This window comes from Pistacia vera, unplaced genomic scaffold (genome assembly GCF_008641045.1).
Source record: "Pistacia vera cultivar Batoury unplaced genomic scaffold, PisVer_v2 Contig44, whole genome shotgun sequence".
In the NCBI taxonomy this organism is placed as follows: Eukaryota; Viridiplantae; Streptophyta; class Magnoliopsida; order Sapindales; family Anacardiaceae; genus Pistacia; species Pistacia vera.
The window spans coordinates 281,035-308,929 of NW_022196268.1; the positions used below are offsets into that span (position 1 = coordinate 281,035).

The following is a 27,895-nucleotide window of genomic DNA, read 5'->3' on the forward strand; positions in this document are numbered from 1 at the left end:
TCATATTTTTTTTTTTTATTAATTATGTTTATGAGTGGTAATTGTTTTTTAATTTTTAAAATGAATGTGCACTAAAGAAAGTCCATCTACTAGAGTGTCATATAATAACAATAATTATAAGTTATTAATTTATATTTTTGCTATTTTATCAGCAATCAATCCATTCACATAACACACTCAAATTTCTCCTTCTCCACATACAAGTAATTTAGGGGACATCAACATATAATACCTTTCTTATAACAACCAAATTCAAAACACCACCACACTAGATTGGGAGGCTACAGAAGCAGCAGCAATACCTTTGCCCTTTGCCTTACGAATACGATTAAGCCGAATTCCACGAAGTGATTTAATAGCAAACATTATGACACAAATGGCGACTTGTAAACTTCCTGGTTTTCCACTGGCCATAGACAATGCATCCAGAAAACGATTCTCTTCTGCACGTAAAGATTCTTCAAGCTTCTGAGTTAGAGGTGTTGTCTCTGTTTTTAGTTTGTTACCATTACACCGATTAACAAGACGAGAGTTGAGAGCAAATTTTGAATTATAATGGGAGGCACCAGAGCTTGACGAAATCCCACCAGACCTGAGCCATTCATCTTGCCTATTTCGTTCCATGCTCACAGATTTTTCACGTTTCTTTTCAAAATAGCGGCGCCAAGTGGCTTGTATAAAACATGCTGCCCAAGTCCTCCACCCGTCCGAGTAATACCTGTAAGCATGCCGGAGCTGAGACATGTGAAGCTGATTGCGTAGTTTAGAGGCCACAGGCTTCATGTCATCAGCCGTTAGAAAAAGGCTTCAACATCTGTAAGGGCCTAATAGTTCTAGTTGAGAAGGAAGGTCATTAGTTAGGACGAGTCTAGAGCAGCCATGGGATAAGTACTTCTCCAAAAAAGTCACCATCTCTTATAGTGTAGACATAACGAACAAATTCTCGTGTCTAGGCATGCTTAATAGCTGCCTCCCATGACAAAGTGCATCCTTCAATGGCTCATTCTCCCCACTATCCCGTTCCCTGTGTACAGCTGCAGCTTTAGAAGGTTGCACACTTCCTCCAGAAATTGTTTTCCATTTTTCCAAAATTGGCACCTTTAATACATCCATCAGAAAACTAGTGAGAAAAAAAATACATGTTAAAATAAAAATTAAAGGCAGCAAAACTTACTTTCATGAGTAGTTTAAGCCGAGTGCAGTCTTTTGCTCTTGGAGCCCCTGGGAAGATTTTAAACAAACTTTCTACGTCACCGCCCGATTTCTCGGCACCTAGACGTCGATGTCTATATTTCTTGCAGGAGCTCGGGTAGCCTTTAAAACCTGGCCATTTCTATCTCTCGTCCCTTCAATCAATCTCCTCTGATTTTACAAGTTTTGACTGCAGAATATATGTACACAAATCGAAAGCTCAGTTCATTAGAAATAAGGTTTGTATATTGCCTTCATCAAGCATAGGAAATAGAAAAATATATAACCTCATATTTCCCAGGAGAAAGAGGAAAAACACCAAGCCGGATAAGATATCCAAATCGCGAAGACTTTTCCCAGACATAGGAACTTGTTTGGAGGTTCTGACCGAAAGAACTGCAAAAAAATTAAATTAATTGAAATTATAGCCAGTGACGGCACCACAAAAGCGATATATGCTTGAAACAAAGTCAGTTTATTCGTCTAACGGTAAGGTTAATTATGTTGTCCAAGATAACAATTGAAACACACAACACACACACACTCAACACACACACACACACACACAACCACACACACACACACAATATATATATATTATATATATATATATTATATTATATAATATATATATTATTATATATATATATATATATAAATTCAATTCAGAAACATGCATGTTGCCACAGTAACTCAGAAAGTATTGCAAAACAGCTACTGATGCAAGAATATAGATCTAGTAACTCATATAGAAATTCCACATTTCCATCATAAAGAGGAAGAAAAGAAAAGAATCTCTAGCTAATAGGTACAAACCTGAGACTTTGCAGGCCCCATAGAAAGGTATGTAAGAACTTCAGTGGAAAATCTGTCACCTCTACGATACCAGATTGAAGAGCATCCTGGTATATTCCAAAATTAAAGAGAGTTGTATTTGAAATTTTCACAGGACACAAATCGCTTAAAAAGGTGTAGTCTCCTAAATTATCATGACAGTAAAAAGGCGAATGAATGCATCCAGCATGATTTAGGCAGGCTGTCTTCCAGCATGAAGTCTCTCTTTCTATAGCAAAAAAGTACCACAAGGCTCCAAATACCTGAACACAACAGCATATCACTTTCAGATTTCAACTGCTAATTTTTCCTAATTAAAGTTTAACCTTTGTAAAGAATGTACCTCAAACAGATGTTAAAAAGTTTTTAACTTACTTGACTTGCCAGCATGTAAAGAAGAAGATTGAATGAAGCTTTGGTGAATATAGCATCATCAATTTCGTAAAAAGTCATTTTAACTTTTTTGAATAATGGGTAGATCCGTATTAACCTCGGCATGTAGTGGAAGATAACAAAGAAATGCAACAACTTCATTGCATTCCTAGGTGTAAAAATAATCACCTGGACAGATTACAGCACAGAAAATGTTTCTAATTATATGCTATAAATTAACCTGATATAACTGTTTTTGTAGAAAGAATATTTAGTTCTGAGAGAGTAAGCGCTTGCCTGTGGAAGTGGAAGAATTGAAAGAAGGTCAACTGGAAAGAAACGCCGCAAGTATTTCTTTCCATTTGAGGGGGCTCTATGATACAGTTCGAAACTTGGTTGTCGTTGATATGGCAAACAAGCAGCCGGAGAATCAGTACGCAGTTGGAAAAATGTATAGATCAAATAAAAGAAATCCATAAAGGAACGGAGAGCAATAGCCAATTTCCCCAACTTCCTGTCTAATCCAAGGCATTTTTTCTCATCATTGATCACAGGAATGTACAAAAACAAAGGATCCAAGAATATTGCAATCACACACAATATCAGAAAAGTCCAATTCCAGAAAACTCCACGTGGGTAAGGGATTTTATCTCTTATAATAATTATAATAGACAAGACTTTTACAAGAATGTCACTGATGATCGTTTGCTTCGTTTCAAAAGCTATTGAGCCAGGGTAAATTCTTTCTCGTGGTCGCTCGGGCTGCTCAACTTCGGGAATGTCTATAAGGGAACAAGATCCTAGTGATTTATCATAGTTATAATCAGTGAGTCGATCCCTTCCCACAGCTCTGCGGGCTAAGTAACTTTCTTCTTGTGACGGCTCCACCGGCATAATTTGTTCTATGTCCGTACAGCATACACCCAATCGACCTGAAGTACAGACCAAGAAAAGTTAATTAGTTAAGGGAAGAAATAAGAATAAAGACGATGACTAAAAAGTTTACGCTTCTGAAGTTGATGTTCTACAGCTAAACTAGCAAAATTTCAACAATATAACAAGTACACAAACGGTCACCTACATGATAACCAACGTGAAATCCTTGAATTTCTTTAAATTTGTTCTTGAAATAGCTGATCTTTTAAAGAATGAATTCTAGTTAACAGTAGGAGATTCATCTGGGCTTTACATTCATTGAGAACAATACAATCAACAAAGATCACCATTTACAACTCAAATCAACAATCAAAAACACAAAACAAAACAAAACAACCCTTTACAAAACCAACATTATACATAGATCCCACACCATCTTATGAACACTACACATTACAAAATCTCCTTCAAAGTCAAACCAAGAACCGGTCAAGATTATATATGGTTGATTTAAAAGATCATCATAATAAACATTATAGAAGGCAGTAAATGTACCTTGAACTAACAACAGACCATCAAACACAAATGAAGACGAAACAAAAAGATCAAACCCCATAAAAAAATGAAATCAAAAAGAAAAAGAAGTAAAAGGGTGATCAAAAGCAGACCTTCAAAAGCCTCTCGGAGTTGATCAGCATTTTCGATTGCAGGGGGAGTCTGAGATGGAACTTTAAGGGTGGCCATTGTTGAGTGTGTTTGTAGACAAAAGAAAACGTTTGAGATGATGGAGAAGTATGAGTTATTTTATAGTGAAAGAATAGAGTTTTGCGTTTCATGACTCATGACGCGTACTGAAACAGTGGTGAAAGGCGCACCGACACTGCGGCGAAAGGCGTAGGGAGCTGTGGATGGTGAAAAGGGATTGATAAGGTTCAACGTTCAAATTTTTAATGCTACCTTTACACCATTTTCATTAAGCGAAAGAATAGAGTTTCACGTTTCATGGCTCATGACGCGTACTGAAACAGTGGTGAAAGGCGCACCGAAACTGCGGCGAAAGGCGTAGGGAGCTGTGGATGGTGAGAAGGGATTGATAAGGTTCAACATTCAAATTTTTAATGCTACCTTTACACCATTTTCATTAAGCGAAAGAATAGAGTTTTACGTTTCATGGCTCATGACGCGTACTGAAACAGTGGTGAAAGGCGCACCGAAACTGTGGCGAAAGGCGTAGGAAGCTGTGGATGGTGAGAAGGGATTGATAAGGTTTAACATTTCAACATTCAAAATTTTAAAATTAAAGTTTACACTATTTTTATTACATTTTTAGGGTTCTATTAATACTAATTTTATTATAATATTAAAAATTAAAAATAATTAAAAATTTATATTACTGTAATATATGCCAGTATAATAAAAATGATGTAAAAGTACCACCACTCGATTTCAAAAGGGTCGTGGTTGATGAAGACGTGAAGTCCTGAGATTTCAAAAGGGTCATGGTTGGTGAAGTCCTGAGATACCATGAGTCTCAATTGGGCATACCATGTCCACGTGTGACCTACTCGTAGCATGCCATGGCCCATTTAATAATTAACAATTTCTCTTCTATTTTTTATTTATATTTATTACTTCATATGGAGCATATTTGACGGCAATCTTTTTCAATAAGTTTTAGCTTGATTATTATTATTATAATTATTAGGGTAACCATTTAATAATAGTTTCTGTTTACTTCCAATCATACACCAAAAATAAAATTTACTCGACAAAAAATTTCTAATTATTTAGGGAAATATTAAGAAATATATTTAATATTTGAATTTCAAAACTAAATGATATAAATCTTAACACATGTTATTATATCCTGGACAATATTTTTTTTTTTTAAATTTTAAGAAATATATGTAATTTCAATTAATAAAATTGATACAATGTGTTGTTGTATCAAATGACACATGACATGATGTGTCTGACTTATATATAATTAAAAATTAAGTACTATTAATTTCACTCATTGGAAATTATAGATATGATAGAATATTGCAATTACAATTATACAGGAGCACACGTCAAGCAAAGAAGTTGTTTCTTAATTTTTAATGAACGAGGCATGTACACGTTACATGAATTTGACTAAAGCTAATGAACAGAGTCAAACCGAATCTAATTATGTAAAAAATTGAGTAAACGGCTTTATCCTACCCCAAATAATAGATTAATAACACTTTTCTATCCACAAACTTTTAAAATACTATATTACTATTCAAATTTATATTCTATTTCTAATTCTGGCATCGTTGCAACCCTATACCACCACAATTCTCTTCCATAATTATTACTGAGCAAAACCCCTCAAACCTTACTCTTGTCGACCCTACTAATCACTAAAAATCGAGCAATTAGGGTTTATATAGCTGCCCCTCTCAAGTCAAATTTTGACCAATTACAATCACCAAAATCCAATATTCCACCACTAAAAAACTCATTGGCCTCCCCTCTTTAAAAACTCAAATAGTTTGGAACGAGTTTGCTCTCTATTTGCTGCCAAAATATAAATTTAAGTAATAAAATGGTATTTTAAAAGTCCGGAAAAAATTAGTTGACCCCTTAATTAATTGACCTTAATTTTCCAATTAAAGATTCTATAACCAAATTTTGTGAAATCCAATCATTGCAAGTTGGGACCATCCTAATCATTCTATATGTTTTCAATATCAAATAAAAAATTAATTTATGTCCAAACAATTAATTTATTTTACCTTTTTTTCGGTAATCTAGGACTCTTGCACTAAGTCAGCTCGTTACACTCTAATCAAAGATAAATTGTATAAGCGAGAATACAGTGCCCCTTACTACGATGTGTAAATAGCGATGAGGTAGAGTACATTTTAAGGAGAATCTATGAAGGTATATGTGGAAATCATGTTAGGGGGCAGTCCTTGGCTTACAAAATCCTCAGGCAAGGATACTATTGGTCAACTGTCTATGAAGACTTCGCAAACTTTATGCGAAAATGCAATAAGTGCCAGCAACTCGTCATCATACCATAGGCCCCCTCTGCAAGAGCTTGTCACCCTATCCAGGCCATGGCCTTTTGCCATCTGGTGAATTGACCTGCTTGTGCCTCTACCTAGGGAAAAGGCGGAGTCAAATATGCTGTAGTCGTTGTCAACTACTTCACAAAATAGATAGAGGTTGAACCCTTTGGTGATGATTACGACCAATAAGCTAAAAGACTTTGTCTATAAGAATATCATATGTCACTTCGGCATACCGCATACAATCATTACAGAAAACAGGAAGTAGTTCAATAATGAGAAATTCAAGGTTTTCTACGACAAGCTCGACATTAGGAAAGGGTTCTTGATGATCTACCAACTCTAGGCCAATGGACAAGTTGAGGCCATAAATAAAGTCATAAAGCATACCCTGAAAGCGAAGCTCGACGAATCAAAGGGTAATTGGGCAGACAAACCCCACGAAGTATTACGGGCACACCGAACGACCGCAAGGACCGCGACAGAAGAAACCCCCTTCTCTTTAGCATATGGTTGTGAAGCTATGGCCTCAGTGGAGGTCAGACTTGACACGTTCCGACGCGAAGCTTTCAGTGAAGAAAACAATGAAGCTCTCATGTGCTTAAGGCTAGAACTGATTGAGGAACATCAAAACAAGGCCTAGCTATGTGTTGCCTTATACCAGCAACAAGCCAAAAGATACTTCGATTCAAAATTCAAAAACCAGGATTTCGAGGTCGGGAACCTCGTCTTAGGTAAGATCCTTCCGAGCACTAGGGAGCTAAGTTCCGAAGTACTTAGACCAAATTGGGGAGGCCCTTATCGAATGTCGAAGAAAATCGCCCTAGGGACCTTCCACTTAGAGCTACTGAATGGTTCAAGGATTCCTAAGGGCTAGAATGCTGAACATCTTTGAAAGTATTATCGGTAGCTAGCCTAACTTCAAACTAGTGGAGGCCCATTCAAGCAACAGGGAATTAATCCTCAAGTTGGAGAAACACCTAGCCAAACTCGAAGTTCATTGCTTGAAGAGGCGACCCGATTGTAACTCATGAGCTGAGACTCCTGGGAGGGCAACATCGTCAGAACTTGGGCTCAGAGGGGGGCCAACCCCCACGACTCGGTTATGAACAACTCAAAGAAGCGCTACCCTCTAGGCTTAAAGGAGGGTTTCTTTTTATAACTCTTTATAAGACTAACATTTCTCACCATTTGTATGTCGAAATCCCAAGAGAAAGAAGCAGGAGGATTTATAGTATTGATGAGAGTTGTTATTAGTTATAGCGAGCTCTTTTTCAATCTCATGGGAGGTTTTTCACTAAAAAAAGGTGTTAATGCCAGATTTTGTAAACTTTAGATTGTGTGTATTTCAATTTTGGAGAAAAAACGCGCTTTCATTTGGGGGAGTGTTGAAGAGAACTTAACAATCTACTACTCTTCCATACAATTATGCCATGCCCAAAGAGGTCATAAGCTAAAACACTACTCATTTTTCTTCTATTGTGAAGAAAATTAACTATTACTCAGGTCAAATATTTCATTAAATTGATGAAAGCAAACAGAATCTGCTTTCTCGATTCTATGAGGACACTCCTAAAAATCCGGTGACTCCCCTGCTGCAAAGTAGGATTTACAAGAGACCAAATGGAAACTGTATAATTGAGTAATTGTAATAGAATCTGCCACATTGTAGTGGTTAAGGATTAGGCTTCCTTCTTTTTGACTTTGTATGGATACTTCTGGTAGACTGAGATGCTAGTAACGACAAGGGGAAAAGCTATGAGACAGTACGGTGAAGGTGGTTTCCCTTCAAAAATGAACTGCAGGAAGGCTGTAACAAGAAGTGCAGATACGATGACAAACCCCTGCATGTATGGAATGCAGATTTGTTAATATAAGTTTTTTTATAACAATGACCGAGTATTAAAACATTTCAGAAACCACATCACCGACTTCTTTTATTCCCCTATATTGCGTCCAAAAAACTGTTTACTTGCACAAACTCAAACTTACCTTTCTAACGCCACCAGCATGTGTTGTAACTAGGCCAACCAGAATTCCACCAAGAGCATTTGTTATAACAGGGATCTGAAATGGAACAAAACATTTTTGTTAAATTTTGAGGTGCGTGTGTAAATGTATCGTCATAGCTTATACAACAAAACCAGGAAACTATCAGAGGTTAGCACTTCCATGAACGAACAAGAAGACAAAGCCCTCAGATGTCACATTTTCTATCTAGCCTGAGATGGGGACAAGCATGGTGGGCTCTAGGAAAGGGACAAGGTGTATACATACATACATACTTATTGACAAAAGTCAATGTGCAGTGAACTTGGTGAGAGGACTGTGAAAGGCTCCAGTAAAATGAATAAAGAAGTAAACAGACACCCACTCCAATACTCACAATAGAACTGAATGAAAAAGAACCACTATTGAAAGAGTTTTACTGTCAACTCAAAAAAAGATGTCTGGAGTAAAGTATTATTGGCCGGAAACCAAAATGGCTGTTGAGGATTATCTCAATCAAGCAAGGATACTATATCACCTATAAGCAATTTAGAAGACTAAAGAACCAAACTTCATTCCCCTTTAACTTTGAAGCCCAAATCATTCACACTCCAACTGTAATATTTGAGCTAAGAGTCCACAGTCACTCTTTGTCTTCACCAGCAGAAAAATTTTAAATGATAAGAAGATGCTTACCAAAGTTAGTGGAGTCCACTCATAAAAGAATCCATGTTTTCTTATAGCTTCTCCATCTGGAGATTTAGAGGTGCTAGCTAACAAGCACAGACTACCAACAATAGACATTTCGATAGTCATCAAGTATGAGGAGTGCTTCTTAACCTGTAATAAAAGGAAACATAAGTGAACACAAAATCAGCAAGGGTATAGGATTGCAGAATCATGCAAGGAGAGCTGAGAAGTCTATAGCTAACCTGAGAAGCCCATTGACACAAAGAAGAAGCCAGACCTGATAGGACAGATGCAACCAAGACAGGCACAATCCCGTAGAATAAAATTTGGTCAGGGTTATCAGTACTAGAACCTTTGCTGGAGCCTTCACCAATACTTAGAAGAACAGCTGCCATGATCAAGAGAAATAGGGCCCCAATTTGTTGTATTGATTGCTTCTGCCTAGACATGTTGAGTCCAAAAGTCATTTAGATTTTTGTGTTCAGATGTAAGTCAAAAAGATTTTACTTTCTCCATCAGATACTTTCCAAGTAAAAGTTAGCCTTAATTTACACCAAACACATACACACACACACACACACACACACTCTTCAAATTCTGACATCAAGTCATATTCAAACTTCTAACCAAAAAGACAAGCAACACCCTAATATCCCATCTGTAAATGATAGACCATATATGAAGTTTTTAAACACTGTCAACTGGTTATATAACTCAAAAAATTCCTTTGGTTCAAATTAAGTAAACAAAGAGGAGAATCAATAAATACCTCAATATTATATATGTAAAGAAAGCAGTGAAGAATATTTTTGTCTGATTCAGCATGGAGAAGGTCAGTGAATCAAGATTCTTGTAGGATATCTGCAGCAAGCTATTTTGCAGTGCATAAATAGCTGCAGGAAGTCCGGATGCAGTCAATGAGCCAATCAAAGTCCAATTATTGAATAGTTTCCCCAAAGTACCTTCTTTTGCCAAGAGAATTAAGGCACATATAACCTAATGACATGAAAAGAACTTGAAAGAGAGAAAACATATTAATGAAACAAGATCATATTTGTAGTACAACAATTACCTTTGCTAACTCGCACGTTAAGACAGATGTAGTCACAATGACTTCTCGCCTGTAGGAAGAGCAGTCATGAGTTAATGACTTGCACACATCGTCACAATATGTGTAAATTATTATGCATGGATATAATAAAAGTGCAGAACAAAATCCAAGACCTAAAATGCAAAGCAAGAAGATCTACTATATAGTAATAGCAATGATATATATTAGACAAGAATAGTTCTTTAGTCAAGACCGTCCTACTATACTTATATCAGGACCATGCTTAACCACAATTAGCTTCTTATATCAGACGATCCTGACTAGAGAATTTCCATAATAGACAATATGGATACAATGTTAATGAAGAATTAAATGAGAATGAGCTGTTATTGAGAAAACTATTTGCCTGGAAACAAAGCAATTCCCATTCAAACTGCAAAGCAATAAAGATTCAATCATACCAGACAATTAAATACCATGTATAAATGAACTATTGGATGCAAATGAGCAATTTCTTGAAAAAACTACTTGTCCAATAACATAAAAATTCCCATCTAAATTGCATAGCAAAGGAAGATTCTATGACACCAAATGGTACTAACACCAAGTATGAATCAAACACTGGAGCAGAACAAGCAGTTATAAAGGAAACTACTTTCCCAGCAATTTCTGTGAGAAACATGCATTTAATATGGCAGTTGTTATTCAAACTATCTAGTAATGAAAGTTGTACGAGTACAATCAAATCGTGCAATGATCACGAACAGTAATTGACCAAAATACTCGATCTTTTATCAAATTATGTTAATGACCCATATAATAGAACCACTCAAACTGCAACAAGAATGAAATGAGATCCATGTTTGATACCTTGTGCAACGTTTGGAGATCAGAGGCTGCGCGCCGTATTGAAGAGTGAGAAGAATGGAGTAGAGTAAAACCCTTGAGCTCATTTTCTGCGAGCTCACTGGTGGACTCGTTCCCTTGGTCGCCGCCGGCGCCATTTCCGGCGACTCCGATTTGTAGGATGAGTGTTGGCACTTGGATTTTTTCTGCTTTCCTATGTAATTGAATTGCAAATCGTCGTCTTGCCTGTGAAGAAAAGTATATTCGATTTTACTTGAAAATGGTTTTATTATTATTATATTTTATCTATTTTTAAGTATAAAGAGCATATTTTAAAGGGTACTTTTATGGTCAAAATGAGAACTTTCTCTATTTTCATTTCAAAATTTTCCAATATGTGAAGCCAACAAACAAACCATGGCCCGTCATGACACATGTCACATGATTGGTTCACGACACACGAGGAAATTTATGACGTCAAAATATTACTGATGTGATATTACAGCGTGTTTACATATATAACGTAGTTATATCTAATTTAAGATCGACAAACTCTTGCCCAACAATCTTGTAAAAGAAAGTTTGTATAAATTGGCTATAAGTACAGTGTTACTCTTATGATAATAATATTAGATAGATGATTCTGATGTATATTTTAGATCGGTTTGAGCGATTTCTTAGAGTAAACGATTGTTGCCACTCCAAGTTTAGCGAAATCCCAAATTCATCCCCTTGATTGTATTTATTCTAAATTCTCACCCTTAAATTAATGATTTTGACTTCTGACTTGTGTTATTATCATACCGCCCCCGACCCAACCACTATCACCATCACCATTCAGCCACCACCACCACCCACCAAACCGTCGTTAAGGCCTGATTTGGCCTTTATTCCGATGCCGAGTGACCAATCCAGCACCACCATCAGGATCCTCTCATCTCCCTCTCCAAAAGCTCTCTCATTTCCAACCGCATGCTGTTGTCGTTCGTCGACCACCACAATTTTTTTGTTCGCACAATCACAGTCTATCAAGCCCGATTCCGACGGTTTTCCGACTCCAAAATCCACCATCTCACCACCCATAGACCTACTAGCCTCTCCTCTTAAAAAACCCCAACAACCCAAACCGTGTTAGCACTCCAATTGTCGACAAGTTCCTCTAAGGTTTCTTGCGAGTTTTTTTTTTTTTTTTTTTTTTTTTTTTTGTGAATTTGGGTTTAAATTGGAGTTTTTATGGAGTTGACTAGGTGAATTGGTTATGTTTGGGGAGTGGGTGATTGTTTTGAAGTTTGTGTTGTTTAGGTGTTTTTTTCGGGTCGATTGCCTCTTACCAGCGACTCACTATCCCCCTCCCTTTCTGTGCACACCAGGTGTTCAAGAATTTGTCGCAACGAACACCCAGTCACTTAGACCACCTTTGTAACCACCGACCAGCCCTCACCAAAACAACCTATCAAAACAACAACGCAAGAATCAAGCCAAACTGGCATGAACCAGCGGTTGCAAAAAAATTGATCCAAAAAGTCACAAAAAGAAGCTTTCCCTTGGCGGAAAGAGGCGATCGTAACCGACAACCAGTGAGCAAGTGAGGCAAAAGGAGGCAAGGGTTTTATAGAGCAAATAGAGGGGGTTTAAATGGTGGTGGCAGTGAAGATTTCCGGCTGACAAAACGATTGGAAAAGCGGTTGCAAAGTGGTTGTTTGCACGAAAAAACAGTGGCCTTTTCTAGAAAATAGTGAGTGATCAGGCGACGAGGTGATATGGGTTTTAAACAAGAGATGATGAGGGATCGAATGGTGGTAGCAGCTCAGATTTACAATGACAAAAACGCCCAGAAACTAGCCGAGAAGAATGGAAGTCGAGTAAAAATGCAGGTTGTTGAAATGACCATTTTAGCCTTTAACTATTAAAAAAAGGGTAATGATGTCCATTTAAGGGTGAGAACTTAAAATTTTTGAAACTAGTGGTACCAACATAGGATTTTGCTAAACCTTGGGTGACAATATGTCGTTTACTCGATTTCTTATTCCAAAGTTAAAGTCGGATAGATTGAAAGACTATATTTTTTGAATTTCTTCTAACTTTAAATAAATTCACGACAATGTTCGTAAATGGTATCTTTTAACAGATTTATATTTTTTCTATGGACTCTTATATTATATAATAATCTTAAAAAGCTTAAGTAATAATTAAATTGTGAGTTAAATGGAGGGTAAATTTGTCAGCCCATCAATATACGAAATGTAAAATGCGATTGGGCTGTGGGCCATGGCCCATGGCCCATGAGCTTCGGTTTTGTCTGAGTAAGTGACTGGTCAAATTTGTCATCTGACTTTAGGAGCCATTGAAAGGGACAACACGATGGCACAAAATTTAAATCCCTTGACTTTGGAGCACAAAATCATAAGAGAATCTCTCAAGAACCAAAACGGAACCCAACTTTTTATAATTATATAATAATATATAGGGCGTTTGAGAGTTTTATGATATCATTATAAGAATAAATCACTATAGTAGTTTTGAAGGGAAACTATCGTAGCTGTGTTGAGGAGTTTTTAGTAACAGTTTTTAAAATACTTAATATGTGATTGAGAGTTTATTTTTCAGCGGCTCTAACAGTTTTTTGAAATGATAAATTTACATATATGTCCATAAAAATATCCCAACTCTAAAATGTGATAAAGTCTTCTCATCATTTTTCCTCATTCTTTGCAGCATCTGGAATAATTGAAAAATTGTAACTCCACTTCTTCAAGAAAGGATCTAGAAATGAAATTTTAATAATTTTTTAATATGATTGCTTAAAATTATTTTATATTTAATATGGTTGAAGACGTGCATAGTATGGGTAAACTTTTTTTTATATATATATAATTGAGATAGTTTTATAGTGGATATGATATTTGTGGAATAAAATTTTAAAACTAACTAAAACATCCCGATTTTGAGTGTTTTATAAACCCTTAAAAAATACATTACATTGGTTCTGAGGGATTTTTGAGCCAGTTAAAATCAGTACATAAAAATTCTGGCAAATAATGGTTTTAAAATATCTCAAATCAGTCTAATTAAAAACCCTTCCAAACTAGTAGAAAAAAAACTCCCAAATTGAACCTAGGCGTATATTATAAGTAAAGCCACTTTATTATTATTTAATGTAGAACTAGAAATATACTAAGTTTTTTATGGATATCAATTATTAAAAGATTTATTTCAGAAGTAAAAAAGAGAATTTGAAGAACCAAATAATGGAATTTGGTCGAATTTTGATATAAATTATCTTGGAACAATAAATTTATTTGTCGTATATTCAATTGACGCTAAAAACATCATAGAAAAATCATTATAGACATTTGACATGGTTAATATCTAAGGAATGAAATTCCATAAAAGTTTAACTCATAATGTTGTGAAATAACAAAATTAACCTTTTATTGTACGATGACATTTATTACCATATGAGAATCGAGACGAATGCCTTGACAATTTTAACTTATTTTGCTAATTTATATGGGCTAGCTTCGGTCCCCAAGAGGATATTTATCTAGTATAACAAATCTCATATTAGAAGCGTATTAGGGAGGCCTTAGGCTTATAAATAAGGAGTCTCTTTACCTAATAAGTTAACATTTTGAGTGTGAAACTTCGAGCCTGTAATAAGTGGTATTAGAGAAGATTCGATTTGTCTTTCGATGTTCTGTCAAGCGCCCATATAAGGGCATTCACGTATAATTGTGGGTCTATATGAGAGTGAGGTGGACGGATAGACATGAGGTCCTATCTGTGACAAGAGCGTCACAAGATTAGGTGGGGGAGAATGTAACGAATCTCACATTAGAAGCGTATTAGGGAGGTCTTGGGTTTATAAGTGAGGGGAGTTCCTCCACCTAATAGATTAGTCTTTTAGGTATGAAACTCCCAGACAGACTGTGACACTAGACACACATGCCACAGGCTTTGTTATCCTCTTTTATCGTTGTGTCGGAAGTTTACAATATACTTAGCGACTTAGCATGCATGTATTCGGTCACGTCACACCAATGCAAAACTCTAACAATATATATATATAAAGGTTAATTTCATATTATCGTAATATTAGAACACCAATTAAGTATATATTTATTTATTTCTTAAAATTTTAAGATAAATGGACTATATACTAAATGAAAAATTACATATTTAACAAACCGTTGTATAGAGTTTTGATTTAATTACAACATATTCATTTTTTTTAATATTTACTAATTCGTATTAGTTGTAAAATTTCATTTTAAATAAAAATCTAACAATTGCGAATATCCCAGTTCAAANTAACCTTTTATTGTACAATGACATTTATTACTATAAGAGAATCGAGACGAATGCTTCGACAATTTTAACTTGTTTTGCTAATTTATATGGGCTAGCTTTGGCCCCAAGAGGATGCAGTCTCACGCGCCAAGAGTTTTACACTTAAAAAGTTAATCTATTAGATGGAGAGAATCCCCCTATTTATAAGCCTAGGACCTCTCCAATATATTTTTAATGTGAGATTCATTACATTCTTCCCCACTTAATCTTGTGACGTCCTCGTCATAGGTAGGGTCTCCTGTCTATCCGTTCATCTCACTTTCATGTGGACCCACAATCACACATGAATTCCTATGCGTGAATGCTTGACGGGATATCGAAAAATGGATCGGGTCTACTCTGATATTACTTGTCACAGGTGAGAGTTTCACACTCAAAAGATTAATCTATTAGGTGGAGGGACTCCCCCCATTTATAAGCCCAAGACCTCTCCAATACGCTTTCGATGTAAGATTCATTACACTAAGCACACATGCCATGACTTTTGTTATCCTCTTTTTATCATCGTGTCGAAAGTTTACATTATAGTTAGCAACTTAGCATACATATATTTGGTCACGTCACATCTATACAAAACTCTAACAACTTATATATAAAGGTTAATTTCATATTATTGTAATGTTAGGACACCAATTAAGTAGATATTTATTTATTTCTTAAAATTTTAAGATAAATGGACTATATACTAAATGAAAAAATTACATATTTAACAAAACGTTTTCACTTTTGGGAATATTATTATTAATATTCTCAATAAAGTTAAACAGTAAAATATTATTCTATATTATTCAATTTTTTTTTAAATCCCATAAATTTGTTAATTTAACCAAATACCCCTAAATATTTTTTTAAAAATTGCAAAAACACTCCGGCCACCTTTCGGCGGTGGTAGCCGGCTGTTCGTATTTAATGAGTGGGTTGAGGGTATTTTTGTTAGCTTTTAATATTTTATTATAGGGGTGTTTAGTAAATAAACAAACATAGGGGGTATTTTTATCAATTTCTAAATCCTATATCATAATACCTGCCCAATTTAACTTTTTTCAAAATATTATTATATAAACTATTAGAATAATGAACTAAACGGACCATAGAGTTTTGATTTAATTAAAACATATTCATTTTTTTAATTATTTACTAATTCGTATTTTATTTTAAGTAAAAATCTAACAGGTTGTACCGTCTATAGCGAATATCCCATTCAAGGCCCTACCTACGTAAACGACCCCACCCAAAAGAATCTGAACAAGAACTGGAACCCTAAAAGATTAAATTAGTCAAATGCACAGTAAAAAATGGAGATGGTAAATCACAAGATATCCATAAGATTTCGAAAATTCCAATATAACCCTTTAAGTTTTAGAAATATAGGCAAACCTTCCTTGTTTCGGTCATAATCATGAACTAAAAATGTTAGAGATTTTGCCCTTAAGATATTTATAAAAAAGTAAATAAAATAATAGACCTTGTAAACTCAATAATGGATTGTAAAGTAAGGCAACGACATCTCCTAAATATGTATTAAGGGATAAAATCGTAGTTTAATTAATATTAATGAAATTTATTAACTTATATTATAAATTTTCATTAGTTGACATCATTTGTTGATTTTGTTAATTGGAGCAATACATTAGGTGATAGGATTATTTAGAGATTAATGCAATATAAAAATGTTATAAAACATAGTAAGATAAAACTCCGAGCATTTTATACCAACTTTGCGACAATTGTATCATCTAAGTTTAACACTTCAAAGTGGCAGAAACTTGAATTCACACATAAAAATTTATAGTTTATTAAATTGAGGTAATTTATCTTAATAGTTGTCCACAGTTAATGCTTTTTAAACTTGAAGGGATCTCCATGTAATTGTACTAAACTAAAGGGAGAATCAAAAAGTTACCAAACGAAATGGAGGAATCTTTTTGAATAAAAAAAAAAAAGTATGAGAATCAACGGCAGTGATTAAAGTTGTCAGTATAAATCCATTCTATTCAGCAGCCAGTTGCTCAGTCAGCCACTCTCATTCATTTCTCATTTCAGTATTTCACTTTGCCACAAGAGAAAGAAGAAGAGACGAGCCGCCCTCCCGCCCGCCATGTGTGGAATTCTCGCCGTCTTCGGTTGCATTGACAGCTCCCAAGCGAAACGCTCCCGTATCATTGAATTATCTCGAAGGTTTTCCCCTCTCCATTCTTCCCTTTCGATTTGTGTTTTTTTTGTTTTTTCAAAATTTCGTCCGTTTTTCTTTTCCAATTATTGTGAGATTGTTATAAAGGTATCGCATGTTTGATGCGTGTTCATCTGTTCTTTCATTTATTTATTTTGTAAATATTAATGCTTTTTTTTTAATTTTGTATTTAGATTTAAAGTGTTTTTTTGATGATAATAATTAATGGAAATCAATATTTGAAATGCTTTTAAGAGAAGCGTTTAATACATGCATTCTTTTATATGACAGTTTTTGAGATTTAAAAAGCAATTGAAGAGCCTTTTCTAGGTGCTTCCTGTGTATAAAGTAGTTTTACTTGCTCCAAAGCACTTACTAGAATAATTCTTGTTAAATTTATCAGTTACATGAAATTGGGATTTTTGTTGTTGATCCAAACACTGTATAGTTCAGAGATTAGATATAAGTAAAAACTGAAGATTGAAGTACTATTTGGACGAGCCTTTCGTCGGTGCTTTTTATTTATAAAGTATTTTTTACTCGCTCTGAAGCACTTATTGAAATAATTCTTGTAAACTTTATCAGTTACATGGAATCAGCTTTCGTGTTGTTGATCCAAACAGTGTAGTGGTTTTGATTTTATTGGTTTGGAAGTGCAGGTTGCGTCATAGAGGTCCTGATTGGAGTGGTTTGCATTGTCATGGGGATTGCTATCTTGCTCACCAACGATTGGCTATTGTAGACCCTACTTCAGGGGATCAGCCTCTTTACAATGAAGACAAGACTGTTGTTGTCACCGTAATGTCTTAATGCTAACTGTTCAACAAATGTTATTTACAATTCTAATGACAAATGCATTTATATTCTGAGAGAAATTGTCTATACCTACATTTTTTATTGGTATTGGTATTTGGATTTAGTCCTATGATAGACTAATGAAAGTTTGTGATTTAGGTGAACGGGGAGATATACAACCATAAACAGTTGAGAGCGCAGCTGAAGAATCATACATTCCGAACTGGAAGTGACTGTGAAGTGATTGCCCATCTTGTAAGTATATGAATAATTATGTGACCTGTGGCTGATTTTCATTGTCTGTTTCTATCACAGCTTCAGTACTGGAATATTGCATACCTTTCTTTCTTTCCTCCAGATCTTTTATTTGCATATATGCAGCCTACATTTGCTAGACTTATGAAGTAATTGAAAGCCATAGGGCTGTGTAATTTTTATACTCTATAGTGGTAGCGTGGGACATTTGAACTTTTGTTTTCAATAAGAATTGGACTTTATTAATTCTTTTATTTATGTTTATTTGTTGTTTTTTAATTTAGCTACTTATTTTGCCAGTATGAAGAATATGGAGAAAATTTTGTGAACATGTTGGATGGCATGTTCTCTTTTGTCCTCCTTGACACTCGTGACAAAAGCTTCATTGCTGCTCGGGATGCTATTGGCATTACCCCACTTTATATGGGCTGGGGTCTTGATGGTATGTAACTTGACTAAAACGATGATTCAGCTTTTGTTTTGTATCTGACTACAAGTTTTTATTTCAGTTTTGTGTTGATTCTTTCTTCCCCTTCTAAGGAATTCATAGTTTCACATTTATAAAGTGCTGATTACCCTGCAGGATCAATATGGTTTGCTTCAGAAATGAAAGCTTTGAGTGATGATTGTGAACGATTCATGACTTTCCTTCCAGGGCATATTTATTCAAGCAAAGAAGGTTTGTATATCTTCAGTTGGGATACTTCAGTAATTGTTATCTCCTTTTTTTCTTCTCTCTTAAAATTTCTAGTATTTAGATAGTGAGTGTTTATGGCATGATGGAATTAACTTTTATTTTTTTCAATAGAAATACTGTTATATTTAATGGTTGGACCCAAAAATTACATTGGAGGCGAACTTTATGATAATATTAACATAAAAATGTAAAAACCACGACAAATTATAAGTAATTACATTTAAATACTCTATTCAATTAATCTCATTTATTCATACATGACTTCAAAGACTGCATGCAAATGATTGGATTTGGTGATGATCAACTAATAACTAGATTAACTTATTACTTAGGTTACATAATCATGGGATGGACCTGAGGACACTTAAGTTCTTGGGTCTTCCCATAGCTGGTTCACACATTGACTTAGTAATCTCAAGATAGTTAAAAATCTTTTATGGGTTTGAGCTAGACAAAAGAACTCACAGTAATTAGTCATGTGTTAAATTGCTACTTGACTAAATTAAATTTTATTATATCAGGGACTAATTTTACCAAAAAGTAGAGGGGGAAAGAATTGTTTTCCATCAATTCTTTAATATTGTTTATGCTCCTTCATGTATAACTTTTTAAGTTTAAAACATTTGCAGTTCAATGCATTTATTATAGTGAATTTGTATGATATAGCATGCAACCCTCTAAATCTGTTGTTTTTGTTTGAAACGTTTGCAGGAGCTATTAGAAGGTGGTACAACCCACCTTGGTATTCAGAGCAGATACCTTCAACTCCATATGATCCCCTGCTTTTACGTAGGGCCTTTGAGAAGGCATGCTCTGGACTGTCCTTATATTCTCTGAACTCAGTATTTTCTCAATGTTGATATATTTAAAATCCAATTGGTTGGAGGATAAGTTGAAAGGAAAAGTTGGATGAGGAAGTGCTTTCAATTGGTTGGACAAAAATAGAGGGGAAAATGGAAGGAGTGACCTATATTCTCTTGGCCATGTTTTCTAGCTACCATGAATGGATGGAGTTAGAAGTATAATAAGAGAGATAGAGAGGGCTATAGTTAACCAGTTCAGCAGGAAATTTTTTGATAGAAACACCTGAAGTAGAGCACTATTCTTAACTTTTTTTTCTCTTGATCTCTTGTAGGCTGTGCTAAAGAGACTTATGACAGATGTACCTTTTGGTGTGCTTCTATCTGGAGGGTTGGACTCATCACTTGTTGCTGCTGTGGCATCCCGCTATTTAGCTGAATCAGAAGCTGCTTGTCAGTGGGGGTCTCAGTTGCACACTTTTTGTATTGGCTTGAAGGTATCAATTCTTATTTTCACATGATATACTCATCTTCTATGTATATGTATATAGTTATATTTTTTGGTTGTTTCACTGTAATTTCCTTCTAAATGTGTGAGGACTACATAATCACATCGCATGCCTTTCCTTTTAGTGTAGTAGTCTATCTTAAATCCAATTTGATGAATTTTAAAGGGAATTCCAATTTATGTTTATTCTTTGTGATTTCTTATTCTCCTTCTATGAAGTATAGGGTAACCTTGGCCAGCTTATATACACTGCAAATACTGTGATTGCTTCCAAATGGATATTCAGTGTCAAACTGAATGTTCATGCATTTTTCCTGTCTTTTGTGCACTTTAAATACAGACTTAGGAGTATCTTACGACTGCACTTCTGAAAATTGAGTTGAATCCTTGATTACCCCTTTCTTAATAAGGAGAAATACCACTTTACTTTATCTTCAATTTGGTGTAAGTTTCTTCAACTTTTTATCTAGTAAGATAGTTGAAATTTTAATTAAGCTTTATGTGGCAGATATTGTCAGACCAATAACTTTGAAAAATTTTGTTTGCGAGTTACTTGATGCTAAATTGAGAGATAGCAAACTTCTTCCATTTCAGTGTGTATTGAAAACGTTGATAGATTTTGGATATTCCTAGTTTTGTTGTGTGTAATTGTCTCTTCTTGAGATTCTATTAGTCTTTTTCCTCTACTTTCCTTTCCATTAATTTACTTCCTTTCACATTTTCATTCTTCAGGGTTCTCCAGATCTAAAAGCCGCCAGAGAGGTAGCAGATTATCTTGGAACTCATCACCATGAGTTCCACTTTACCGTTCAGGTAATCTCATGTTTTTCCAGCAAAAACTAGGAGTATGATATATTGTGTGCATCCTTGGTACTTGAAAATTATGTCTTACTTTTTGTTGCAATATCAGGAAGGAATAGATGCTCTTGAGGAAGTCATTTACCATATTGAAACATATGATGTGACCACTATTAGAGCTAGCACTCCAATGTTTCTTATGTCTCGAAAAATTAAATCTTTAGGAGTAAAAATGGTTATATCTGGGGAAGGTTCAGATGAAATCTTTGGAGGTTATCTGTATTTCCACAAGGCACCCAACAAAGAGGAATTTCATCAAGAAACATGTCGAAAGGTATTCTATCCAAATGAGGATTTATGTACTACTTTGCACGAAATTCATATATCTCAATGTTCTGATGTCGATTTGATATTTCAACAGATTAAAGCTCTTCATCTTTATGACTGCTTGAGAGCAAATAAATCAACCTCTGCATGGGGTGTTGAAGCCCGTGTACCCTTCTTAGATAAAGAGTTCATTGACCTTGCAATGAGTATAGATCCAGAATGGAAAATGGTATAGAACTTCTTGACCTACATATTCTTCTATTTTGAGCTGTATATGTACCATAGTTTGTTATATGATACAAGCTGATTATGATTCGAATTATTGGCTTGTGATGAGTAAAAATGAGTTCATTTTGTTTGAAAACAACAGTGAATCAGATGGATTTGTTTTCTCACTTACTGCATGTATGATTCTCCTTTCACACTTTGTTCTCTAGTTTTACCTTCTTTGAGCCATGATATCTGAAAATACTTGTGTGTATCTGGTCCTTGTATTATACTATCTTTACACTTTTGACACATTCTGCAGATTATATTTTATGAGAGGTCTTTTTATCATGTTACTTTGTTAGTATGTCAACATAATTGTTTCTATAATCTAAACGCCGGGAAACTTGATTACTGCTTATATACCATTAATGGTAGCAAATTTTTCACTGATCGCAGATCAGGCCTGATCTTAGAAGGATAGAGAAGTGGGTCTTACGCAATGCATTTGATGATGAAGAGAAGCCATACTTGCCAAAGGTTTTTCACCTCCTGCTTTTGAACATGTTCAACCATGAGCTAATGCTCTATATCATTTTGCTTTTCCTATCGTTTTCCCTGCAATATTTTTTGTCAGACCGTTATCATTTTTCAGTACCCTTGTGCAAATATGCTTGCTTGGATTTGCTAAATTTGTTTTTTTTTTTTTCTTTGGTAAAGCACATATTATACAGGCAGAAGGAACAATTCAGTGACGGAGTTGGTTACAGTTGGATTGATGGCCTAAGGGATCATGCAAACCAGCATGTATGTGATAGTTTTAACTTATTAATAGATTTGATCTGTTACAATTCAACTCTTTTCAGTCATTAGCACAAGAAAAACAGGAGGATGTATCAGTGCTTTGCTGACTCATTTATGCTTTGTAACTTTCAGGTTACTGATGCAATGTTGATGAATGCAAGCTATGTATACCCTGAAAACACTCCTACCACGAAAGAGGCATACTACTACAGAACTATCTTTGAGAAATTCTTTCCAAAGGTGGGGTATTGTGTCTAAGATTCTGCCATGGCTATTATTTCATCTGTATTTAGTTTGACTTTTAAAGCATGTAGGCAGTGAAATGAAAGCTTAGATGTTGTCCGGGATTGTAATAACGATCCTTGAATTTAAATTTTATTTCTTTCCATGAGATTTTTTAACACAATGTTGATAAATTTGCTTTTTGAGTAGAATGCCGCAAGATCAACTGTTCCTGGAGGTCCAAGTGTAGCTTGCAGTACCGCTAAGGCAGTAGAGTGGGACGCCGCATGGTCTAAAAATCTGGATCCATCTGGTCGTGCTGCCCTTGGTGTGCATGCAGCTGCATATGAGGAAGCAGCAGACCCTAAACCTGCCAAGCCGATGAATGGTAATTGATTGAAGACATCAAGAGTTTGATCGAGGACTTTCTAGCCTCTTTTATCTGTGGCACAATAACAGGGCTAAGGTTAATCACTGACAATGAAGGTACAGTAACATTGGATTCAATCGAAAATTTTGAAGCATTCAACATGTCATTATCCCGTTCATTGACGGATTTGTTCCAATTTTGACAGATCTTGCGATAAAGTTGTGCTGTGGTGAACCCTGCAGATTAACATCATAATCACAGGTGTCGAAGAGCTGTTTATTATGTAAAATATCTAATCTCCAATCTTTTCAATGTTGTTGGTTAATGGCTAGGCCATGTAGAGAATTCTTTTCTTTCAAGTACTTCACTTTCCCCTTTCACTAGGGTTTCTTCCGCGGATATTTTTTATTTTTTTATTTTCACATTTCAATGTGTTAATTTCTCTGTTGTATGAAGTTTAATCATCGGTTCTTTATTGTTCGTGGAATAATAGAAGGTTCTTGATTCTGTGTTTGCATCTGTAATCATTTTTTATCACGTCAAGGATCTTAAGTGAAACGGATTCTAAGTTCATAGTTTGATATCAATGATTCAATATGAATAACATTATCAGTACAGTATTTTTAGTCACGGTGTTTCGGTAATGTATCCTTCTTTGTTATTAAAATATCTCGACTCCGTTCGGTTTATTATTTCTATTTATATTTTCAATCATATTTTTAAAATACTTGTTTGGTTTATTATTTGAGAAATATTAGTATATATTTTTAATTATTTTTAGACTCTTTAAATTTATTAATTTCATAAATATCCTAAAAAAAAGTTTAAAATTATAAAAACACCCTTATCCATATATACTTGTCAGATTTCGGTAACCATCGTCGATAGTAGTCGGAATCTGTTAGAATGGTTTACAAACGATTGAAACTGGTCGATAATTTACAGATCTGTGACAGCCATATCTTTGACCGTCAGATCTAGACTTTTGCGGTCGTTGACAGTCAGATTTGGCCTTTTTCGGTCAGATCCATGGTGGATTTGACCGAAAAAGGCCATATCGACGTCTTACCCGTTAGATCCAACCGGTTTACGTCGTAACGCCATTTTCTGGCCAGATTCCAACAGGGTGGGTGAGGGTGTTTTTGTTATTTTACAAAATTTTTATATATTGAGGTGTTTAATTAAATTAGCAAACCTAAAGGGTTTTTTTTTTGGTAGATTTTTAAATTTTACCTCGTAATACTCTCCTATTCAACTACCCAATATTATTCCCAAAATCTTATCCAAAATAATAAAACAAACGAACTCGTAGGAATGAAGCACATTTTTATGAATGGTTTTCACATGCAATTTAATATTTGAGACGAAAGGCTGGAATATTATTCACCATGTAGATCTTGATGAAGAAACAAAAAATTCTAACTCTTTTTAAGGCATCAAGTTTTGGAATGCCTTGAAAAGCATTGGCGAAACCTGGAAAGCATTAGCAAAAGTCAATCAATTAGTAAGATTTATGCATATGAATATGATTAACTAAATCATTAATCATTATACGTATTACATTTATATATGTATATAAGCAAAACTGCATGAAACTACACAAGTGTTATCTGTATATACAGGATTATGTACAAAAAGCGTTACGTTTATTATTCGACGTCTTGACATGTACACGAAAATTACCACTGGTTGTTAACCAGGTCATTGAGCGACATCTCCAACAGTTTTCAACACAAATCAAGAGATTAACACGATGATCTATCTCATGCTTGAATGACGCTCACCACCGGCTGATGCCAGGCATCTCTCTTCGACTTAAAGCAAGTATTTCATCGTATTTTGAACCATATACGAAACCCCACAACTGAAATATATAAGTAAATTTCTGAACTCATGAATAAAACCCATTTGCGCTGGAAAGTAATTTTGTGTCTAAGGGACAGCAGTAGGTTTCTGCATACCTCAACTTCCTTTACTTCAAAGTCTTCGGAGTGTGCAAGGCAAGGGTTTCCATAGGTTTCCGAGACAGAACTTGACCCGTTCAATCTTAAAAGATAAAACTCGAAATATTAGCAACTGGTAAAGAAATTTACATGCTTATCAAATATATTACTCAATATGATGCAGCAATTGTGAAATTAAATCTAACAAGTGAAAAGTATAACTAGGGACTGAAATCTCACAGATCACCATCCAGATACAATGCAAAGTGCCCACCACCGCCAATAGCTAGAAAGTCGGTGGAGCACAACGTGTAATATCGATTTGCACCTGTTCAAGTACAGCAGTCAGTTCCACCACATTTATGACAAAAGATAAAAGGGTTTTTAACAGATCAAACGCAGTCTAGTGTTTCAAAATTTTGATTAGATGCATTTCAAAAGAATCAATTCTCATATAATAACACACTAGCATGTCCATCAAATAAGTAGAAATTGCAGTTTTTGCTCTGCTTTTTAAAGAAAGAAATGATATATGATACACGTAAAGATATCAAGCTTGATGATCACAAAAGAAGATTGGAACTTAGAAAGTCGTAGCCTAAAAAAATGAAGACGGAAATACCTGTGGGGCGGAATATAACCGGATCGCCGGGTGTATTTGTGAAAACAAATGTACTATTAGTTCCCTGGTCAAAAGTAAATGTTAAGAAGATATATAAAAGTAAATCCTCATCGAATGAACTTAGGCAAAGTATGTGGTTAGCACCACCTGATATTTCTTGTTAGTCGGTTTTAGGGGTGCCTCAACCAGTCCACCAAATACTGCACCTTTGCGGTCTCCAACAACCTAAATGAAAATTGAGACAAGTATAAAATTTGCATGTCAACTCCATGAACAACACCTCAAAGTTTTTTAAGACATTAAAAAAGATCTAAACATTGGTTCTAAGAAACAAAATGAAACATAAATGCATGGAAAATAAGTCAACTCTGCATAAAATTTAACTATTCATTACCAGCAAACTGAGGCCTGGCCAAAGCATGCTTCTTCTGTACAAAGTTGAAAGTGATATGCCATGCCTCCATGTACTGCAAAGAGCAGACAAGCTATATATTCAATGAAATGACACTTGATAATATTAGCAACACACTAAATACAAAAAAAGACCCAAAACTTTCAATTCTCATGTTTCTCCACCTGTAGAGCAACAACCATTTCCTCCCTTGAACAAGTCCTGGTAGTAATGCATAAAGGGAACTTCTTGTTTTCTCAGTGAGAAGCAGTGAAGGTTCAGAAATTTCTGGAACTTCTTTTGAAGCTGCAGGCTCTTCCACATTCTGCATATGCCTCATTTCAAGTCCATCAAATTCGGCTTCAGTTTCATCATCACTTTTCATGTCAGTATCAACCTTGTTATCCTGGCTTCGATACCCACTGATTCTAGCAGCTTGGTAAATAGTTCTGAGAGAACTTTTACCCCTAGAAAATAAGCTCTTCCTTCCTCCATTCTCTTTCATTCCAGCTTTAGACAGTGCATCACTTGTCTCTTCTTGATAACCAATTTGCTCCTCTGAGTTTGGATTATGCACAGAATCCGAAGATAATAGAGAATAGAGGAACGCACTAAATGAAGATGTATCCGGTCCATCAACTAAATCCCCAGCCTCCTCTTCATTAATTGACTTAAGCTGTCCATTTTTCGAATCATTTTCATCTACCTAAGAAAACCAATGCTCATATCATTGAAAGTTTGAAACTAGAACAGCATATCGAAAACTTTAAACCTAAATACAATACTTCAACTAACATCCACAAAACACTGGAAGCTATTTATACAAGGTTGCAAATTATGCACAAGCAATAACTTACAAATTCTCAACAGACGAAAACTTTCGTTCACCAACGCTGACGGAAACCATAACAAATAAAGACACCCACAAATCCTAAAATCAAACCCTAGTAAAAACACAGTTTCAAAACATCACCTAACATCCAAAACTTTAATATCAATGATATTTGAACGACTTATTAGAGAGCTTAAACGTAAAAAAAAAAAATAATAATAATAAACTTCAACTAACATCCACAGATTGTCTTATGTAGTAGATTACAAATTCTAAATCTTTTCAACTGACAGTTAGAACCCTAAACCATTCACCTACACTGCCAGAAACTAAAACCCTAAATTATCAAATTCCCAGATGGGATTTTAACCGATAATCAAAAGATTGAAACCTCATAACAAAACCAACTCCTCAAAAATAACCCCAGATGAGAAAACCAATAAGATAAAAACTTTCTAAAATTGTTCACTTACCTGAGGAGGAGGAGAAGGGTGTTTAGAAGGCTTATCAGAGATGGGGTTAAGCAAGACAGTGGTGAGATCAGAGACTAAGTGAACTGCTTTGCTCCTTAAAGACTTTTGCTTTCCCATATTTTATGAGATAAATTGATGAATGGTTTGAATTTTGCAATTCGCACCACAAAATCTTTTTTCATGCAAATTGGTAGTGGTGGTGGTGGTGGAAGATAAAAAAAAAAAAATAAAAAAAATTATTTTATAATTTGGCCAAAAAGAATGATGATTTAAAGTGTAATTAACACATCTCTTGAAGCTAATTGTTGGTGTTTTTTCTTTTTGGGAGTGTTTTAGGTGGCGGAGTGTTGGTTGTACCTTTAAAGTTACTCTTTATCTCCTTCATTCTTCGATTTTCTGTTACCACACAAAATCAAGAGTGTTAAATATTATTTATAGATA

At 35.0% G+C, this 27,895-nt stretch overlaps 4 protein-coding genes across 4 annotated transcripts; 1 reads left to right on the forward strand and 3 right to left on the reverse strand.

Moving 5' to 3' along the window:
• Positions 1-915: 915 nt before the first annotated feature.
• Positions 916-4,017, reverse strand: LOC116144176 (cyclic nucleotide-gated ion channel 1-like). Its single transcript, XM_031429632.1, has 6 exons — positions 3,942-4,017; positions 2,695-3,329; positions 2,401-2,586; positions 2,008-2,288; positions 1,479-1,587; positions 916-1,098 (listed from the first exon to the last, which is right to left on the reverse strand). Exons 1-6 carry the CDS (start codon positions 4,015-4,017, stop codon positions 916-918), a joined length of 1,470 nt encoding a protein of 489 aa, XP_031285492.1.
• A 3,652-nt stretch (positions 4,018-7,669) lies between these two features.
• Positions 7,670-11,213, reverse strand: LOC116144240 (UDP-N-acetylglucosamine transporter ROCK1-like). Its single transcript, XM_031429698.1, has 7 exons — positions 10,915-11,213; positions 10,066-10,114; positions 9,763-9,989; positions 9,236-9,434; positions 9,000-9,143; positions 8,307-8,381; positions 7,670-8,158 (listed from the first exon to the last, which is right to left on the reverse strand). The coding sequence occupies exons 1-7, from the start codon at positions 11,046-11,048 to the stop codon at positions 7,997-7,999; spliced, it is 990 nt and encodes a 329-aa protein (XP_031285558.1). The 5' UTR covers positions 11,049-11,213; the 3' UTR covers positions 7,670-7,996.
• Positions 11,214-17,256: 6,043 nt separating this feature from the next.
• LOC116144214 (asparagine synthetase [glutamine-hydrolyzing] 3) lies at positions 17,257-23,717 on the forward strand. The gene is made up of 15 exons (XM_031429662.1): positions 17,257-17,418; positions 18,070-18,208; positions 18,365-18,460; positions 18,761-18,902; positions 19,044-19,139; positions 19,869-19,963; positions 20,293-20,454; positions 21,198-21,278; positions 21,376-21,597; positions 21,685-21,819; positions 22,257-22,337; positions 22,518-22,604; positions 22,734-22,841; positions 23,034-23,309; positions 23,399-23,717. Exons 1-14 carry the CDS (start codon positions 17,339-17,341, stop codon positions 23,217-23,219), a joined length of 1,710 nt encoding a protein of 569 aa, XP_031285522.1. The 5' UTR covers positions 17,257-17,338; the 3' UTR covers positions 23,220-23,309; positions 23,399-23,717.
• Positions 23,718-24,822: 1,105 nt separating this feature from the next.
• LOC116144234 (TLD domain-containing protein 2) lies at positions 24,823-27,801 on the reverse strand. Its single transcript, XM_031429691.1, has 8 exons — positions 27,455-27,801; positions 26,335-26,855; positions 26,153-26,225; positions 25,906-25,983; positions 25,759-25,822; positions 25,377-25,464; positions 25,155-25,239; positions 24,823-25,057 (listed from the first exon to the last, which is right to left on the reverse strand). Exons 1-8 carry the CDS (start codon positions 27,569-27,571, stop codon positions 24,974-24,976), a joined length of 1,110 nt encoding a protein of 369 aa, XP_031285551.1. The 5' UTR covers positions 27,572-27,801; the 3' UTR covers positions 24,823-24,973.
• Between the last annotated feature and the right edge of the window lie 94 nt (positions 27,802-27,895).